Source organism: Giardia intestinalis, chromosome 5 (assembly GCF_000002435.2).
Source record: "Giardia intestinalis strain WB C6 chromosome 5, whole genome shotgun sequence".
Classification (NCBI taxonomy): domain Eukaryota; phylum Fornicata; order Diplomonadida; family Hexamitidae; genus Giardia; species Giardia duodenalis.
This window is the reverse complement of record NC_051860.1, coordinates 1,780,619-1,799,294: the sequence shown is the minus strand read 5'-3', so window position 1 is coordinate 1,799,294 and position 18,676 is coordinate 1,780,619. Positions and strand designations below refer to the sequence as shown.

The window sequence follows — 18,676 nt, the reverse complement described above, 5'->3', positions numbered from 1 at the left end:
ATAGTTAGTTGGAGGAGGCGCTTCCTCGCCGCTTCTTGTAGTGAGCCAAAATATGAAACATGTTGTTGTACAAGTATCTTTTAGATCGTTCTGCCTCGTGGATAAGCCGAATGAAGTGTCTGTGCGCCTCGGACTCACTCATATCTAGGAACAGATGGTCTTCAATCCATTGCACATCCTCCCGAGATGTCAGCTGAGGGATACCAGAGGGTATCATGATCGTAAAAAGGCTTATCAGAGCGCTGCTGTGGTGCCTGATTGCTAGTAGGGCATCTGCTGACATCTTTTCAAAACATTTCTCATACTCTGTGCCATTAACGTAGTCATGGTGCTTAAGCACAAAAGCCATATCTGGAATGAAGAAGAATGGTCCCCGCTCTCTTTCGTAGTTGAACTTCTTTTTAAAATTACCAAGAAAGTGACCAAAATCTATGTGAAAAAAGGTACCGTCCTGGCATAGCATTATATTGTCATTGTGTCTGTCGCCCAAACCAAGAATGCAAGTTGCCACACAGTATGCTGCTATTGACGTAAGGTAGTTGGATATCATCTGGGTGTACCTTGTTGCTGTATGCTTCTGTATGAGGGAGAGCTGAGAGACGGATTGAAATATGCTATCTCGTGAAGATTTGGAGTAGAGACTTCTAGTGTTAAGAGTCGTAGGCACGCTGGCTGTGGTATTGAATAGGCCCTGATTGGTGTCGTCGTATCCCTTATTCAGGACAGATTGCTCCACATCAGAGATGGTCAGCTCACTAGTCTCACTCGCCCGATTGTCATCCTCTGGCTCTAATAGCAGGCTGTACCTCATCTCCTGTGTCAAACTATTATTATGTTGTGCATTCTTCTGTACACGTAAAAATTCCTCGTCGTGGAGGTTTATTGAATCCACTAGCCACTTCATGATAGGGCCCCTCGCAAATGCTCCCCTAGCACCCCCAAACGTATGCTCTATGGACCCCAGAGTTTCAGAGTCGGGAACAAGCTCTATCAAACCCTCGAATGGCCCTGTTGCAACGCAGCTATATACCTTCATTGCCAGATTAATATTATTGTTGTACCATACGTTTTGGATATATGAAAATGTGCGGAGCACAAGGCTGTCCTGCCGCAGGTCATCGTGAGTCTTAAAAAGACACTTGTAGTTGAAAGCGCCGTCAGCTGTTTTCAGGGAAAGGAGTAGCGGTGCCTTCTTGCTAGAAAGAACAGCACACTCAACCACACAGAAGGTTGCCAACTTTATGTCGTAAGATAGAGGCAGCTTAAAGCAATCCACTTTTAATATGTTCTTTAGTCTTGTGAGTAAGTTGTTTATGCGTCCTATAAAGCTGGGCACGTCACGAAGTTGTGTGCCCTTACTAGCATCGATGGATTCCTTCTTCTTCCGATAGGAGAACTTGGCCAGTTTAAGTAATATAATAAGTAGTAATTCAGTAAGAATAATGCTTCTTCGTTGATTTTCTGGCAGATGTAGTAAGATTTTAAGCATGAATAGAGAGTATGCACTGCTAAAAACAAGATTTAGCCGCATCTCACAGCGAAAAGCCCAGTAGAGAGGGTAGCCGAATGTTGGGAACTCCTTAATGGCCATTCTTATGAGGAAAGATGCTAAGCCCGCATTGACCATGTCATACTTGCATAGCTCGACTAGTTGCATGATGTGAGGCTCGAGATCATAAGAAGAATAGGTGTTTAGAACAGAAACAGCAAAACCTCTTATGATTGGATCTGTTTGAGCGCTAGCCAAGAGGTTCATGACAGTATCCAGTGTGACGTCTTCTATTTTCTTTGCGGACAGAATGTTATAGAAACTTTGAACAGAATCTTTATTTTTATAGTTTATAGATTGGCTTAGTCTAAATAGCAGAACAGGATCGCAAAGGGCTAGGTCTTTGTATTCCCACAGATGCTGGTATTCTAGTTTTGTCAGATATGTCAAAGGGTATGTTAGAAAAGGAGAGAGTGCCTCTAACTTTGTACAGACGGAAAAAGTATAATCTCCCCAGTGGGTATCTTGGTTGTTGGTTTCGATATACGACTTCAGGATGCAGAGAAGCTTTAGGTAGTAATTTCGCTTTTGGCTTACGTCTATTTCATTGTGCTGGTCCTCTGGGTTGTCATTGTACGCATTGTCATCGCTATTAGAGGAAACCCTTCTGGCAACAGCTTTTAGCGTTGGGGGAAGCATGGATGTATCTGACAATTCGTTGTCTGTGCTGTACTCAATCGTTGTAGTAAGTTTACGTTGGAACACAGCTTGGGTACAGCTGAAGGCACTGCTACGCCGAGTGCCATAGTTCTTGGAGATACCGTCGTCTTCGGGGACGTCGTAGGTAGCGTCATATGCAGAGTCTCTGTGTAGAGAGGCAGGATTGTGCTTAGTATATGATGAGGATAAGGCGATCCCTGAAAACGAAGACCTATCATCTCCGTCTTTCTGTGACGAAAAGGAACTACGGTTACTGACTCTTACCTTGGACTGCGTACGCCTACTAAAGGGTGACTGCTTGGCACGCCTGTCGTCTTTCTTGTCTTTGAAAATGCTTTGTCTTGTGCGACTTTTACTTGACTTTGGCCGTGAAGAGATAAAAGTGTTAAACGGCTTGTTAACCTCTTCTGCTTCCATATGTGCGGTGGCCCCAATTAATGACAGGGGGTTGAATTCGCTAAAAATGACAGGGGCATCTTTATCAACAATAGTGTTACATGCATTTCGCCGCCTAGATGCACCTCTTCCGCGCGTTGAGTAAGATCTACTGGTTGAACGCTTGTTTGACGCTGAACGAGTCTTAGATGATGACCTAGAATTCTGTCCAGATGGAATACTAACGTTCGAGGAGGCCATCACAAGGGTTTCCTCTGTAGGTGGCTTATATGGATCCGTGCTAATAACCATTGGCGAGAATTTTAAGGACTTGATCACTTTTTCGGTCGACTTTATCGGAAACTCAAAGCTTATGCGCATAGCTCCCCGTGTGTATGGGCGAAATAGAAGCATGCTAAGGACATCGCTAGCGTCTGTTCCTGGCCACAGTGGCACCTCATACACTCGCCGTGAAAGAGCCCCAGAAGAATCAAAGAATGGTACGCTCACACTACCTAGTATCAGAGTTGAACTATCGGCTAGGAGCCCATCATATGTTTCTATGAACATCGTAGACACACTTTGGTTGGATGATTGCAGAATAGAGGATTGCTTTTCATTGAGAAGTTTGATATATGACTGCGAGAAAAGCTGATTAGTGACATTCGCGGCCTGTATCAAACGACCGAGAGATTTCTTGTTCACGGCATATACTGTGAATACTATTTGGGCACCAAAAGGGAGGAACTTGGTGAGGAAGTTCTTAAAACTAAGAGTTGTGTCATAGTGTAGCTTGCAAACAACCTCTGCTTTCTTAACTTCACTGAATTCAAGGGCCGCATAGCCAGCAAAAGCTTTATCTGAAATTGGTTCTGTTCCGACGTGGATTTGGGCCACTGTAGTGAATACGTATGTTGTATTGATCTTAAGAATGTCCTGTGAGGCTTTAGAAGAAACAAGGAGGGACTCTGCTGGGTCCACTTGAGAAGTATCCTTCACGCTTGTCCTTTTGCATTGCCGCTTGAAAGAAATCTCGTCAGCTGTGTCAGTGATCGGCGGAGGTGGGACAGTAAGATCTGCCAAGTGTAAATCTAGGGAGACCCGCTCTTTGAGCGGAGTAGTATCCTCGGGTAACTTTTGAGGACCACGCTGGAACTCTTCAGAGCTCTTGCAGTCTAATGATTTGGTCAAGGAATTATCGTGAGAAAGTATGCTCTGTTCTACTGAATAGAATGCTTCTTCGAATATTGGCGATGCCCCCAGATCAGCAAGAAGTTGATCTATGTCAGCCAAAATATATTTTAAATTCTGTATCATTCCATTGAATTGAGCATCTGATCCCCTTCTTTCAGCTCTGTGCACAGGAGTTGACAGTCTATTCATTGGTCCGCTGGAGTCTGTGGTAGAAAGCTTTTGATCTGAAAAACACAGAATACGTAGTAACTCAGCGAGCCAGTCTGCTTCTACTCTAGCTGTGTAGCGTGGATCAATATGCATTGCATAATCGATGACATTGTACGGACGGGTTCCCCATTTGGTGGATTTAAATTTAGAAATGTTCTCTTTTGGAAAGCTACTTAGAGGAAGCGACACGTCAAGTAGTCGCACCGATAATTCCTCGTCAAGAGTACGTATATCCACTATTGTCAACTCTTCAGGGGAACGAACAGTGGCAGTTGAATGCTTTTTGCTTGGTAAAAAGTGTGACTGATTCATGGATTGCTTGTCTGGCACAATCTTTCGCTTCATTAATTGAGTCAAGGGTGCAAATCTTAGGGGGCACCTGCGAACGACTCCCTTTACAGATCCACAGTATCGTGTATAAAAGGATAGTGGATCTTTGGCATACTCAGCACAGCGCTTTTGGATCAACAAATCGAAGGTAGACGACGACAAGAATGAGTAGTACTCAACGTAATCATCATAGAACCGATTGCCTGGTGGCAAAGGTAGAGGTTGCAACTTTGGGTCCCACGAATAAGATTCAGCACAGATGCTTGCATTCTCTTCGCTATTCGTTCTGAGTGGCGCAAGAGTAGGTGATTTTAAGAAACTATTGGCTCGGCCAATGCCTTTAGCCGCTGATTCAGCATGTATTTTCGGAATGACTGGAGTCAACGATTCAAATGGAGTAGACTCTAACCTCTCCGCTTCTGCATCATCTGCTTGCTTAGTACAATTTGAAGAGCGCATAAGATCTATACTAGAGGCAGGGCTGTTGCAGGTCTCTCGACTTGCGATTGACTTGGCAGGAGACCTAAGTAAGGGCTGAAACTCAAGGTTCATAACATCCTTCTTATGCACAATGGAACCGAAAGTTCCCAGTATTTGGTCATCAAAAAGTGGTGGTGTCCCAACGGATGGTTCAGAAGCAGAGCTGGTTCCGGCATGAATCAAAGTACTCTTAGTGGGATTGCAATCCTGCAGAAACAGCTTAAAATTGAAGTTGAAAATAATATTTTCAAATGTATGGCCAAGCAGGGTGTCGGACATGGCTTTTTCAAATTCTTTTCGGTTGGCTAAAGTAACATAGAGAGGTTCTGCTTTCTTTAGACAAACTCTAACGCTATCATAGTTGATTAAGTAATCCATCCCAACTAGATATGCAGAGGTTCCTCTTTGCTTTATTACAAGATCGTACGGTCGTGTTACTCTGAGTGCAAGGTCCAACCTTTGAGATCCATACTGGCTAGAGGCGTATTCATACACAATGCAGCATGCTTCGTCACATGTTAAAAGAGGCGAGATGGTGATGGTATTCTCTAAGTTGCTGGACAGAGATTGCTGGGCATCAACAGTAATAGCAGTGGTTTTGTCTAGAGAAGCTCGGTGTTCGTCACTGATACACCAGCTCCGAGAGATGGCAGGCCTACGGTCGGTTGTATCTTCCGGGAAGCTGAAAACCAGAGTAAAGTGTGGATAACTGATGGGGTTTAGCGGGACAAGAGGCGATGCAGGTGATACTCCTAATGGGTTTTCAACCCCGTCTAGACTTGCCGTCACGACTTCCCAGTCCAGATGAGCGCACGCCCCGCTCTCGTCTATTCTTCTTTGCAGGTTTTCTATGAGGATAGTGTTATGGGATGGATTCATGTGAGTATGGTCTATGCCTGAATTATTCTTAACCCCACAAGGTCCAAGCTTGTGGAGAGAAGATACTTGGGAATCGGGTAGTGATCCTTCCTTTCCTGGTAACAATCGCTCTTGTCTGGGAGGAAGACTGTGAGCAGAAGAGCAAGAGCTGGCATTCAATACATGTTGCTCAATCACACTAAAGGATAGCTGCGCTCGCAAGTCCATGGCAATCCAGTCAGCAATCTCCTGCTGAAAGATCCCTAAGTCAACGGATTTATTTTGATTATGGGTTGGGATTGCACGAAGGATTGCAGAGGTTACTTTCGTAGCTAGATCCCTTGCTAAGGGACTGGTCAGAAATGGGTGAGATGGTGATATATCGGGCTGCGTGTGTGCCGTAATCATTAGCTTGTTCTTTTTGCTGACAAGAGCCTCTGCTACAAGTGATTGGTAGTGCAATATGGTAAATGAAAGCAAAATAGTGTCCAATTTGTGATATTGCCAGCTTTCTAGCAGGTCAAAGACGGTCTCAGGTTCAGATGTGTAGTGATTGGGGGTTGATGCTAAATCCAAAGGAAGAACGTGGAACTGGAGAGAATCGACCGAAACTACGTTTAGGTTAGCTAAGCATTCACCTAGTGTGCTCAGTTCATTTGTAAATGTTGCGGATTTGCTCGTGTACTGCAATAGAATAGGGGTGTCCTCCAACCCTAAGCGGCAGCGAGATTCGAACTCTAGGGCTACAATGGCAACGTCAGGGCGCGTGCAAAAAGTGCAAATAGCCCCCTTAGGGCTTATAATGGAAACCTGCATGGAGTAAAATCGCGTGTGGTGACACGAATATTTTATCTGCCCCGACAACGCCTTGGATAAAACAAGATAGTGTTTACTTGCCCACAATTAAGTCTGCTATGTGTGAAGGATCCAGCACGCCAAAGTCTGGGTAGCTCTGGCCTGTACCAACATAGAGTATAGGGAGATCGCAAACGAAACAGAGATTGAGTGCCGCGCCAACCTTGTCTCCACATGTATCAAACTTAGTTAGAATGATTCCATCTATGCCACGGCTATTTGTGTAGCTTTTAAGTGCACAATCAAATTGCTTTAGTTGCTCTACTCCCTCGTTACCGGTGAGTGCCTCCCCAACGAAGAGTACCACATCTGGTGCGTTCTCTAGAACCAGGGCGCCAAGAGCCTGCATTAGTGGGCCGTTGTTGTACTGCCTTCCTGTAGTGTCTATTAAGCATATGTCATAGTTTAAAGACTCCGCCTCCTTTATCCCATACTTAGCTATAGCGCTTGCGTTTTTACCGTAACCTTGAGAATAGAGGGTGGCTCCCAATCTATTACAGTGCTCCTGAAGCTGCTCGACAGCTCCGGAACGAAAGCTATCACAAGCACAGACCAACGAGCGAAGCCCGTTGTTCTTGAAAATATATAATAGCTTGGCTATCGATGTCGTTTTCCCAACTCCGTTCACGCCAGTCATGCATATTACATAGGGCCTTGACCGTTGTCCGGCTGCACGTTCCTCCTTCGAAGCTAAAATTCTTTTCATAAGAAACCGGTCCTCGAACTGAACTATCTTTCTAATGCTGTCTTTGAGTGCCTGGATGACCACGGACTTGGTTCTAGAAAAGAGCCCGACCTTTTCTCCTTCTAGGCTGGCTGACACTCCCTTAAGTAGCTCATCAGCAACATCTGATGCAACATTCTGATTAATAAGCGCTTGCCTCAATGAAGAAAGAAGCTTCTCGACGTCATTGCTTGTCAGTTCTTTTTTGTTATTGAACAATCCAAATACGGCTTCTCTGGAAGGCGTGAACGTGATGTGCTTTGCATCAGAAATGGAAGAGGGCTTACTAGCTTGCGAGACCTCTGGTTCTGCTATGATGTTCGCGGCTGAAGACTTTGTAGTTTCGACTTTAGAGTACTGCAAGAATTCATCGACTTGCCGATCGTTCCTCTTAGCCTGAGGAGTGGTTTCATTACTCTTCTTATCAGGTAGGCCAGACAGCCTCTTTGAGGCACGTAGACTCTCCTGGCGTTCAAAAGCCATTTGCTTAATCTTAGCTTTAACGTCTTCTAGATTAATAGAAGCAGCATCAGCAGATAAGTCAACCACTTTGTCTCCGATACTATCTGGATCCAATTGAGCGGTGTCTTTAGCTGTAGATTCTTGGTTAGTCTGTTGTACTGACAAGCCCCGTTCATGGAGAGTTTTCCCAGTTGAAATAAGCGACTTAAGATTTCCGTCGTACTGGGCATCAAATGATTGATACGTCTCCTTTGCATACTCTACTGGAAGCACACGAATGCTGGCCTCATACTCCTTGATGAAAAGGTGTGTCATTGCAAGCAGTATATCCTCTGCTCCAGACACAGTTAGCCCTTGCTTAATAATTGCAATTGCAAACATAGAGAGCTCCTTGATGTAGAGATAGTGAAGGGCATAGCCCTCCAGTACATATGGAGACGGAATAGCACGCTTCTCAACGTAGACCAGCGTTATAAGGTGATCAATCGGGTAGGTGTCTGGCTGCTTGGTGGACTGCCAAATAACAAGCCCAGAAGTGTGGACAAATGCCAATTGATCAAACATTTTTGAGCTTAACAAGATAAAAGATTAAGGGATGCGAGAGTCGTTTGATATCTCTCACTTCTATGATCCGACGTCCTATGTGAACCGCCAGCTACTGCTCTCGCTCGGAAAGTTCAGTAGCTATCTTCCACTTCCGGTATTTGCGGGGACTTTTAACGTTGGTAACAGGAAGTTTCCGGGGGACTCGTCTTTTCTGCGCCCATGGCTTCACTACTTTTCAAGGCACCAAGTTCCTGATGCTCCAGCGCCATCGTGCCCTCTTGTGTATGCAATCGGTTTTCAGGAAGTCGACATGTCCGCAAAGGCCCTTATGGTCGGCGAGACCAGTCGTGCACAGCCCTGGGTTGATGCTGTGGCTTCAGTACTTGGAGACCAGTATGTATTGTCCTACAAACAAATGATGGGCCTCTTACTTGTCATTGGTCTGCACAAAAGCATCACCTGCCCACCGGCAAGCGCCGTCGTGGAAGGATTTAAGGCATGCGGTGTGGGCTTGTGGAACCGAGGTGGAAATAAAGGTGGGCTTGCCGCAACTATAAGGCTCTATGACACTAGAATTCTTTTCTGCAATCTTCACCTGTCAGCCAATAGAACCCCTGATGGACCTAAGAAACGAAACAGAGATATTTACGAAGTGCTTTCACGTCTTAGCATGTCGACCTCCCCCAAGGATCCGAGGGGGCCTACTATTTTCGAACTGTACCATCGAGACAGCAAGCCCGGAGTAGAAATCTTGGATGACTACATTATTGAGGATGAACTAAATCATCCCATTGTCAATCCAAACTATAACTTTACTAATTGTCTCGCCAATTGTAACTTCGATTCTAACCTTACCCCCAAGTTTCCGTCTCTTCTAAGGGGCCATGACGTGATATTCCTCTTAGGAGACTTGAACTATCGCTTGCACACCTTCTCAACAAAGCCACACCTTATCCTAGAGCACTTCTTGGCCGACAGTGAAGTTGGTCGACGGACATTTTTGCGAATTGATCAGCTCTCAATGCAGTTACGGGCGCTTAGCAGTAGCTCGTACACTCCAACGTATGCTAATGAAAACATGAGGGTAGGTGACGACGTCGATGCAGAGGATGACGCAACGTTTTTTGTTCAGAATGTCGCTGCAACGGCTGCTGTTGCCGCTTTGGCCGTAAGTGGCGCCGACATAGAATCAGATGACGATGATGTTGAGGTAACCCCTCCAACACTGGCCGGAAATACAAATTATTATGAAGAATATCTTAGCTATCCATTTGATCCATGTAACTACCTTTATGGGTTCAAAGAAATGGATATCTCCTTTAATCCTACATACAAAATACTTATAGGGGAAAAAGGAAAGGGGAAAAGCAAGCCCAAGAAGTTGGCTCAGTCTAAGCAAGGTCCAAAACAGGAGCAGCCGCCAGCTGCTCCGTGTCAGCCCATGCAACTCATTCCTGGTGGTTCCCTCAATCTTTTTGATGTCCTCAATGTAGTTTCTACGGAGCCTGCTACTGAAAGAACTACCCCGGACCCCCAGGCATGTGTAGACACTGTTTCCTCTGCTCCATCACTAAGTTCTCAGTTAAGCCATCCTTCTAACAGTAATACTACCGCTATTCCAAACTATGAAGTTGACCCTGAGGCAAGCAAACCTAGGGTTCCTGCATATTGTGACAGAATCTTATTCCGAGGGCTCTCTCAGGACACTCTCATCAATCCGATTGGGTACATGTCTGTTTCTGCAGTTGAGTTCAGTGATCATCATCCGGTCTGTCTCCTCAGCACGATCAATGTTCGAGTTCTAGATGACGCTAAACTCAAGGCAGAACAAGCTAAGATCCTTGGTAGACTCCCCATCTTTACTACGGAGCTGCAGCCACGCTACACGTTGCTTGAGTCTACACTAGACTTTGGAAGAGTTTCATATGGAATGGAAACAGCCCATCCTCTTCCTTTGCGAAATGACCATCCCATTTCCTCATTGAATATTGTGCTAGACCCCATCACTACCCCACCGTGGATATATATGAGGCCGGCATGCTTTACCCTCAAGGCCATGACTCAAGGGGAGATTGTGTTGCTACACCGATTCCGTTACTTTTTGGATACTCCACCGAATGTCCAGGCGTCGTACATCCGCCACTTGATGCAGACCGTTGAAAAACCTGATACCTTGTCTCTCGAGAGCTTTGAAAGTCAGCGAGCTTTTATTCTCAGGCAAATAATCGACGAGAAGATATCCCTCCAATCGTTCACGATTAGCCTCTGCTTTGTCTCTGGAAGGGCAACTACATTATCACGGAACAACGTCATTGCTACAGAAACCATTAATTGCAAAATCGAATACCTTGGACTGAAAGAATCGCTTTTCTCTAAGCCTCTACATGATCTCGTTAAAAAAAGCAGTGCTCTAGTACCTGGTTATTTTATCAATATCGCTAATTACTTTGAGGAATTTTTATCCAGTGGATCTCCATCTAATCAGGATGTCAGTGCCGTGCAAGCGTTCCAGGCCTCGAACTGCACCTTTAAAACTAAGCAGTTAGACGACATTTTGCTGGGTCTGTATGACACCTTGAAAGCCAAAGATACCAATATGGAGCTCCCGTCTACTCCACTTCGATTTATAGCGACAGTTTTCCCGCACATACACACTGGGCCTACCACCCAATCCCTTAGCTCTTTTCTTGAGCAACATCGCTTAGCAGATCCTGTACCACAAGCACGGAAGTTTTCTGCAATAGACAATGAAAGAGAAAAAGAAAAGCTTTACTTATTATTCTATCACCTCTGTATCACTGGCATCGAGAGCTTAAGGGCACACATGTCACAGTCAGGCGAGGTAAGCGTATTAGACCCACTACTAGAGAAACTGAAAACTGAGCTTCAGTCCTTTAGATACTATTGCACAAGGAGCCTGTTCGTCTCTTTGGGGCCAGCTGAAGATAGTAATAAGTTATACATTCATCTCACAAAGGGTGACTGGGCTCGCATCCCTCTGTACATACATCCTGCCTCTGTCGCAGAGCTGTTAGTGGACTGTGCATTTGGCCTGCCAAACGGGATATTCCCTGAATATAGTTACTACATAATAGACTCTGTTATAGCTGCAGGTATGCCCACAGACTTAGACTCTCTTCGCAAGCAAGCAACGGGCATTTTCTACACAACGTTACAGTGGGAAGAGAGCAATCTGTTCCTATTCTTTGTATCCTTGTTTCGATTCTTTCTGCACACATGCAAGCTACCCAATCACGGATTCCGCTTCCAATCTGCGCTACGCATACTTGCCAAAATGACCTTCCGATCAGCGGAGAAACAAGCAAGAAATAGGGAAGACGAGGCCTATATGTTAGCTTTTTTGGCAGAGTAGGTTGGCTGTATCGTACGCACAGACGTTACGCCCCTCACAGCATGATATACACAATGGCCAAAATTACTGCAACTATAATTACTGCCCACTGTCCATATGTGCTTCTTCCTTCCTGGGTAGTGAGGCTGCTAGGTGGCTCACCTGGAATGTCATTCCGGGATGGACGCACGTCAGTGAGAACGTCAATAACTAAGGGTTCGATCCTTGGAGATACGATAGAGTGAAGTGTCCCCTCAATCGGACTTGCTCCACATATGGACTGGGACTCGGGGGCATCAGCTGACGGTTGCGGAGCCCCACTTTCCTCGCTTATCATGTCGCTTATAGTGTCGTCAAAGTGTTCACCTTCGCTGTAAGACCCCATATCAGCGTTCCACCAGTTGCTCTCCAATGTGTTTGATATTTCAACAAGCACTCTATGGTTGGGGTCGTTATGTACATCTCTCAAATAGCGCTCCGGGTTTACCAACATCGGGAACCATGTGTGGACAATGCGGTGAACTTTCTCCGTGAAGGATATGTCAATCCTTAGGATGAATTTGATGGCTTTCTTTGGTCTACGTACTATATGAACGAGAAGGCCAAAAGCAGAGATTATTATGCCAAGAAACATCAGCAGAATCTTGGTCGCTTGCTCGAGGAACTTGTAGTACAAGCTTCGGCGGACAATCGCCTCATACTCTGTGTGGATTGACCCCGCAACAGTATGGTATCCCTGCTTGAAGAGATCTAGCACGTGTGACTTTTCCAGCGAGATAGCACTCTCTACTAGGTACTGCGTATCTATTTGAATTGGTGGGCCTCCCTTTTTGAACTGGGCGACATGGTATTTTGTCAAGGGGACGTGCATGTTATGTCCACACTTCCTTAGCTTTCGCCGCAGCTTAGGGTACTTGGCATATAAGGATATGTAGTCCTGCACGTCATAGATTCCAAGCGCGAGAGATAGCACAGCTGCCTCCAGGGCTTCACAGCGGTGCCTAAGATTTTCCAGTTCCGTGTCTTTACTTCCTACCGCATTGTCCTGAAGTATTGCATGGAGCAAATCCTGAGTCATTGGCACTCTATTCACGGATTTACTTATTTAAACCGCGGTCCTGCGTTTGGAAAAGTGTTTTTTGGTTACGACCATCTGGTACGCGATGCACGTGGCAACGACAACAATCTTAGCCGCCATCCAAAACGAGAGGCTGCCGGAGAGAGAACTGATCAGCTGCTTGTGAGAATTTTCGGCTGTTTGTGTAAATCGTTGGTTTGCAACCAGGTGCTTTACCACCCCTGACGTCTGATTGAGGATCCCTGGTATGCCAGAGGGTGTGTCTGTCGGCTCATTGGGCTGCGATAGCCAGAAGAGAGTCATGTTTGCAGGCTTGTTATTGCTAGGAGAAGAGGCGCAGAATTCGTAGTGGCCTGCCTCTGTCTTCGAAAGCGCATAACTCCAACTTTTTACTAACGCATCTTGCTTAAGGATCCCTTGGTTCGGGGCCCGGAGAGTAAAGGAGAGACGGTTTCCCCCAGAGACATGCACGTTGATGGAGAGGCGATCGTCTTTCTTCACCTGATCTCTAAAACAGCGGGTTTCGCCAGGGCCTATTTTCACCATAAGCGACAGGCTAAGGGTCAGCAGTGCCCAGATAAGCATGGTTTTTGAAATGGCCTGTTTATTCTCTCTAGCCCAAAGACTGTCTCAGTTAAGAGCTTGTTATGTTACTTATTCTTTTACTAGTTCACCAATTCTCTTACCAGCAACATTAAACACCAGATTGGTCGATTGTATCAGTGTCACACGAGACAAACCATCCCCCAAAAATTTGTTACGATCAGCGAGTAGTTTACATGGACAATGCTTATAAGGTGCTCGCAGATCTAACGAAAAACACACGTGTAACCATCGACACAGCCCTCAATTTCATTAATGAGCTTTCAGGAACCGATCCTCACAGAGTCCTCTCGGAAGACAATGCAGAAATTCGCCTCAAAGCAAAGCAAATCGCACAGGACTTACAGATAGATGATATCTTTTCCAAGGTCGAAAAGGCAAAGGATCGCCCCCGGCAACGGAAATCAGAACCTCGCACTCCGCCCCGAGAGCGGTTAAAGGGGATTATTTCCCAGTCTGACCTCCCAGATGTGCGCGCTGTCGGAGCAGAACGATCTAAGCTTTATGCAGAAGCCCAAGCAAAGACACGCAGGCTTGAAGAGGAGATACGAGAGGAAGTGATTGCACAGAGAGCGAAAGAGCTGGCTGAAAGGCAGCGGATACGTATTCAGGAAGAAGCCAGGCTCCTGGTAGAAAAGGAGCGTGAGAAGACTGCCAAGGTTATCGCGGAACAAAAGGAGCGATATCGGATGGAGGCCCTTGAGAAGTGCGTTGCAATGATGATCCGTCGCAGGCAGGTGGTTCTAGCCACACAGATCCTTGTTAGCTGGAAAGCACATATAAAGGCACTGAACCGTAATGAAGCCATTATTAAGAAGAATTACCTATTATGTTTGTTGCGGTTGACGTTCCATACATGGCTGTCAACTTTCCTTCATCGTAAAGAAACATATGAAAAGGAACGCCAACGGTTGCGGATGGAGACTATAAAATCTCAAATACGAATGGCTGAGACGAACTATGTTGTTGTGCTCATGAAAAAAACACTGCTAGCTATGCGTGTTGAGGCTCAAAGGCTACAAACGCGGCGGAGACAAGAAGAACAACGGGCATGCAGAGAAAGACGCATCCAATCCTTTATTCAGCGAATAGAAGTCAGCAAATCTTTATGCTTATCTCAAAACGAAACTAACGATGCATCTCCTCGATCACCATCGCCAGTAGTATCGTGTACAGAAGGGCTTGAACAAAAGCAGGAATCTGTATCTACCAATCCAGAGACCCAACAGAATCAGAGTCACAACGATACTCTCGGACATCTAACCACATCCTCGAAAAAGGTCCGATTTGAAACAACAGAGGAGCCTCAAGTATCGTCTGCCGATAGCTTGAGGCCCTTTTCAGAAAGCAACCAGGTGGCTGCGCCCGTGAATCAAGCAGTTGAACAGTTTACTACGCGCAAGCTACTTCGTAAAGCACCACAAGTTTATATAGATTATAGCAAACGAGCTGCAGACCGCAAACAGGAACGTCTTCGGCGCCTCGAAGAAGACAGGCTTGCAAAAGAGCAAGCTGAGCACTCCAAGAGGGTCTTGCAGGAGGAACTAGCACGTCGAAAGGCACAAGTACGAAAAGAGCAATTAGAAATAGCCACGTCTTGCCACGCAGGTCTTCTTTTGCGGATAGGATATCGGTCCCTGGTTGCACTCCATACTAAGCTTGCTTTGTGGCACACCACATCCTTACAAAGAATGCTGTCTTATGTTTTTTCTATCTGGATCCAGCAAGCCAGAGAGAAACTAGGCAAAAGGATAGAAGTCCTGAGTAAGGTGGATGATGCTATAGGTCGCATTATGGACAGATTTACAAAGCAAGTTGTATTTTTAGAAGGGTTTATTCCTCTTCTGCAACAATCGAGGCAACGCTTCCTACAAGCAGATCACTTCTTTACACTAAGCCTGTTTCGCAGGTCCCTTGCGTCCATGCGATGGCGCTTGCATCAGGCTGACCTTGAAGCACAAGTGCAAGGCAAGAGGCTTCGGCAGAAAGTCATTGGGCGCACAGTTATCTTTGCATGGAGGCATGCGATACTAGATCTTCGAAAAGAACGGGTCGCTGACGCGCGGCAAGCAGAGATTTATAGACTTATGAGGGCGCAGGTTGCAATGCAGTGGGAGGAGGTGATCGACAGGTCTATCCTGGAATCATTTCCATCCTTCTATGAAAAGTTTGAACCTGTCATTCGTTCATTTGACGAATTTATTGATTCTAGTTCTTTAGAGGCTTTGGCTGAGACTACCCTTTGTCACCTTCTCCGTTCTCCCAGTGACTTACAGCCCCAACTACCAGGTTCACACCCTCCACCTCTTTCGTTTCCTGTTCAAACTCATTCGTCTGGACAACCAGAGGAAAAGGATACTATAGAAGATGCTGATGAGGAAGTGGACTTCACTAGTCTTGCTGCTTTAATTTCTGCTGCCAAACAGCTTACTGGCCAGAGTGCTCTTACGACTCAGACAGAGCTGGAGTTCACCTATGACTTCTCCGCTGCAACTTCCCGTCCCAGCGGGAACTCGACATGAACACAAAGCCAAAATGACATCCACATTTACTGCGCACGAAGACATCAAACGGTATACTCCAAAATGATGTCGCGTAGATCTTCACTGTTAGCATAGTCTGCAGCGGTGCGTCCGCTCGAGTGCTGCAGAGCAGCCTCATATGGGAGAAGAAGCTGGACACACTCCTGGTGCCCTCCTGTCGCAGCAAGCATCAGCGCAGACACGCCTCCTCCTGCCGGAAAGTTTTCGTTAGTAACGATTGCAGACTCGTTGTGCGCAAGAATCGTGACAATGTCTGGTCTATTATCGCATGCAGCAGCCATAAGCGCAGTCCACCCGTCGTTTCTCTGCATGCCAGCCTCCTTGTCAAGGAGAAAGGCGGTAACATCTGCATGCCCTCCAGACACAGCCCTCATTAAAGCCGTCGTTCCATCGTGGCTGCACATTCCAGCCTCCTTCTCGACAAGAAGGCGGCACATCTCAAGGTTTCCTTCACTGGCAGCATACATAAGAGCAGTATATCCATGGTCATCCTGCAGGCCTCCCTGGACGTCAATGCGGTGGTACGCCTTTACAAAGTCGTTGTCCCTGGCCGCCTCCATAAGCTCAGTCAATCTGTTGTTGCGCTTGTCTTGACCGGTGACGGCAATGTTGTTGTCGCGGTTGTGGAGGCTGGTCTTGATTCTCATAGACCCGGACATCAACTGTAAATTAAGGAAACGTGATGAGTTACTGCTCGATCGTGCTGCACTGTTGTTGACCGAGTCAGTGCGCTCGGTCACGTCAAAATTTGCAAGTGCGTTAGCGGACATCATAGCGTTCGTGATGTTGCTGGCTATCTCCGGCTTATCTGAATCGAGTATTGCTTGGTGGAGATCTTGATTCGTGGGGTGCATCATGTTCCTGATGATGGCGTTGATTTGTGACTCTTTGCGCTGAGGGCTCCCTGCCATGCTGTTTGGCCCCGTTGATATGTTATTCATGTTATTGATGAACGCATCGACGGCGTTGCTATTGCTGTTTGGAGACCCGGCGTCCTTGTTGATGTCGACAGGGTAGAGTTGCTTAGGCCCGTTCCCGCCACTTCCACCCAGTGGATTCTCCAGGCGCATCTTGGATGACATGTTCTTCGCTGCTATTTGCGACTTTGTTAGCTCCTCGGTAAGGAAAAGCACCTGACCTTCCAGGTTGCGCTTGTCGTCGTGGAGAAGGCTTATGCTCTCATCCTTGCGCTGGATCCGCGCCTCTGCAGCTTCCTTATCATCTGTGATAAGGTTGATGCGATGATAGAGCGCCTCGCGCTCACCCAGCGTGTGTGCCAGTTCATCGCGTGTGTCCTCCAAGAGCTTCTCCTTCTCGTTCATCTTCCCGATAAGCTGCTGCGTCATCAGCCTGGACTTCGTCACCTCGTCCATAAGCTTGGACGTCTCTATCTCGAGCTCGTTGTTCTTTGCCTCGAGCTCGTTGATCATGGCAGTGGTCGCCTCGAGTCTGTTAGTCATGTGGCGATTCTCTTCCTCCTTGGCCAGGAGTTTATTCTGGATGATGGAGACCTGTGCCTCGGCCTGAACCTTGCTCTCCGTAAGCTTGTCCATCTCCTTCTTGACAACTGCGTGCTCTGCAGCCATGATATCTACCGAATGCTTCATAAGCTCAAGCTCCTCTGTGCGCTTCTGCATTTCTGTGTTATGAGTCTTTAGCATATTCTCTATTGTCTTACTGATATCGTCATCCGTACTGGAAAGCATGTTCGAGATCTTCTGGTGCAAGACCTCCACAGCAACTCTCTGCTCCCTTGCCTTCTCGGCATCCTCTTGTAGCGTCTTGCACTCGTGCATCAGAGCGTTATGACGAGAAATAAGATCCTCGTACTTGAGGGTTGTCTCGTCGTTGTCAAGCTTAAGCTTATCGAACTTCAGCTTCAGGGCGTCGTGGGTCGCCGTCTCCGTGCCAAGGTTATCGGTCAGTTCACGGTTCTCAATGGTGATCTTCGCGTGATCCTCACGTAAGCGCGAAATTTCTTCGCAAATATCGCTATACCAGGCTCTGAGCTGGGCCTCCTTCAGGACAGGACCGAGCTGATTCAGTAGCTCCTCTTGGTTGGGGTCAAGGGGCGAAATCCCATGTGCCTGACCAACCTTGGTCGTGACAGTGGCGGACGCAGACGTAGGGTTCTGAGCAAAAAAGGGAGGGTACTTGCGCACTATGTTGACAACGTTGTCCTTATTTGAGCAAAGATTGTACGGGAGGTCACAGCACTTGCACCGAGTATCAGGAAGCTCGGCGTATTCAGTCGCTAACCTGTAGAACTCTTCGAGAGAAGAGAACGAGTTACGAATGGACTGGGCGATTTGCTTGTTTGCAGCCTCTTCGGTAAGCTTCCCGGCTTCCATGATGGCTTCCACACATGCCGGGTGAGTGTTGTTCATAGCGTAGTCGAGGGCGCTCAGCCCGTCATTGTCACGCTCCTTCAGGTCGAAATACCCGCAGAGAACCTTTACAGACTCGGTGCAACCGTACTCCGCAGCAAACATAAGGGCATTTTTTCCCTCATTAGTCGCATACTTCTTCTCGAAGGGAGCGATGACATCGCAGATCTCGTGGTGATCATAGCACGCTGCAAGTATCAGCGCGGTATGACCGTCTTTATTCTTGATCCCGGCTTCCTGGATGCAGAGGATCTTCGCAAGTTCACAGTCGTTTGTGCGCGCGGCATTCATCAGACCTGTTTCTCCAACTGCGTTGCTTGCTCCTCCATAGAGGCGCAGCCCTGTGCGGATCGTTGTGTACTGACGCTTTGTGATGCAGTCAAACCACGACTTCTTGTCACCGATCGAGTTCATCCTTTTTTGAATTCCCTTTAAAGGCGCCGGCGCCAAAAATGCCCTGTTTTTTTGAC

At 46.7% G+C, this 18,676-nt stretch overlaps 7 protein-coding genes across 7 annotated transcripts; 2 read left to right on the top strand and 5 right to left on the bottom strand.

Moving 5' to 3' along the window:
• Positions 1–4: 4 nt before the first annotated feature.
• Positions 5–6,472, bottom strand: GL50803_0014855 (Phosphatidylinositol-4,5-bisphosphate 3-kinase catalytic subunit alpha/beta/delta; the record flags this gene model as incomplete). Its single annotated transcript, XM_001709183.1, has 1 exon — positions 5–6,472. One exon carries the CDS (start codon positions 6,470–6,472, stop codon positions 5–7), a length of 6,468 nt encoding a protein of 2,155 aa, XP_001709235.1.
• Positions 6,473–6,545: 73 nt separating this feature from the next.
• Positions 6,546–8,261, bottom strand: GL50803_0014856 (Signal recognition particle receptor; the record flags this gene model as incomplete). Its single annotated transcript, XM_001709185.1, has 1 exon — positions 6,546–8,261. The coding sequence occupies one exon, from the start codon at positions 8,259–8,261 to the stop codon at positions 6,546–6,548; it is 1,716 nt and encodes a 571-aa protein (XP_001709237.1).
• Positions 8,262–8,292: 31 nt separating this feature from the next.
• On the top strand, positions 8,293–11,616 carry GL50803_009077 (Inositol 5-phosphatase 4; the record flags this gene model as incomplete). Its single annotated transcript, XM_001709186.1, has 1 exon — positions 8,293–11,616. The coding sequence occupies one exon, from the start codon at positions 8,293–8,295 to the stop codon at positions 11,614–11,616; it is 3,324 nt and encodes a 1,107-aa protein (XP_001709238.1).
• Positions 11,617–11,650: 34 nt separating this feature from the next.
• Positions 11,651–12,673, bottom strand: GL50803_0014857 (uncharacterized protein; the record flags this gene model as incomplete). Its single annotated transcript, XM_001709187.1, has 1 exon — positions 11,651–12,673. The coding sequence occupies one exon, from the start codon at positions 12,671–12,673 to the stop codon at positions 11,651–11,653; it is 1,023 nt and encodes a 340-aa protein (XP_001709239.1).
• Positions 12,674–12,700: 27 nt separating this feature from the next.
• Positions 12,701–13,258, bottom strand: GL50803_009079 (Transmembrane emp24 domain-containing protein; the record flags this gene model as incomplete). Its single annotated transcript, XM_001709190.1, has 1 exon — positions 12,701–13,258. The coding sequence occupies one exon, from the start codon at positions 13,256–13,258 to the stop codon at positions 12,701–12,703; it is 558 nt and encodes a 185-aa protein (XP_001709242.1).
• Positions 13,259–13,452: 194 nt separating this feature from the next.
• GL50803_0014858 (uncharacterized protein) lies at positions 13,453–15,798 on the top strand (the record flags this gene model as incomplete). Its single annotated transcript, XM_001709192.1, has 1 exon — positions 13,453–15,798. One exon carries the CDS (start codon positions 13,453–13,455, stop codon positions 15,796–15,798), a length of 2,346 nt encoding a protein of 781 aa, XP_001709244.1.
• A 44-nt stretch (positions 15,799–15,842) lies between these two features.
• GL50803_0014859 (Ankyrin repeat protein 1) lies at positions 15,843–18,620 on the bottom strand (the record flags this gene model as incomplete). The annotated part of the gene is made up of 1 exon (XM_001709193.1): positions 15,843–18,620. One exon carries the CDS (start codon positions 18,618–18,620, stop codon positions 15,843–15,845), a length of 2,778 nt encoding a protein of 925 aa, XP_001709245.1.
• Between the last annotated feature and the right edge of the window lie 56 nt (positions 18,621–18,676).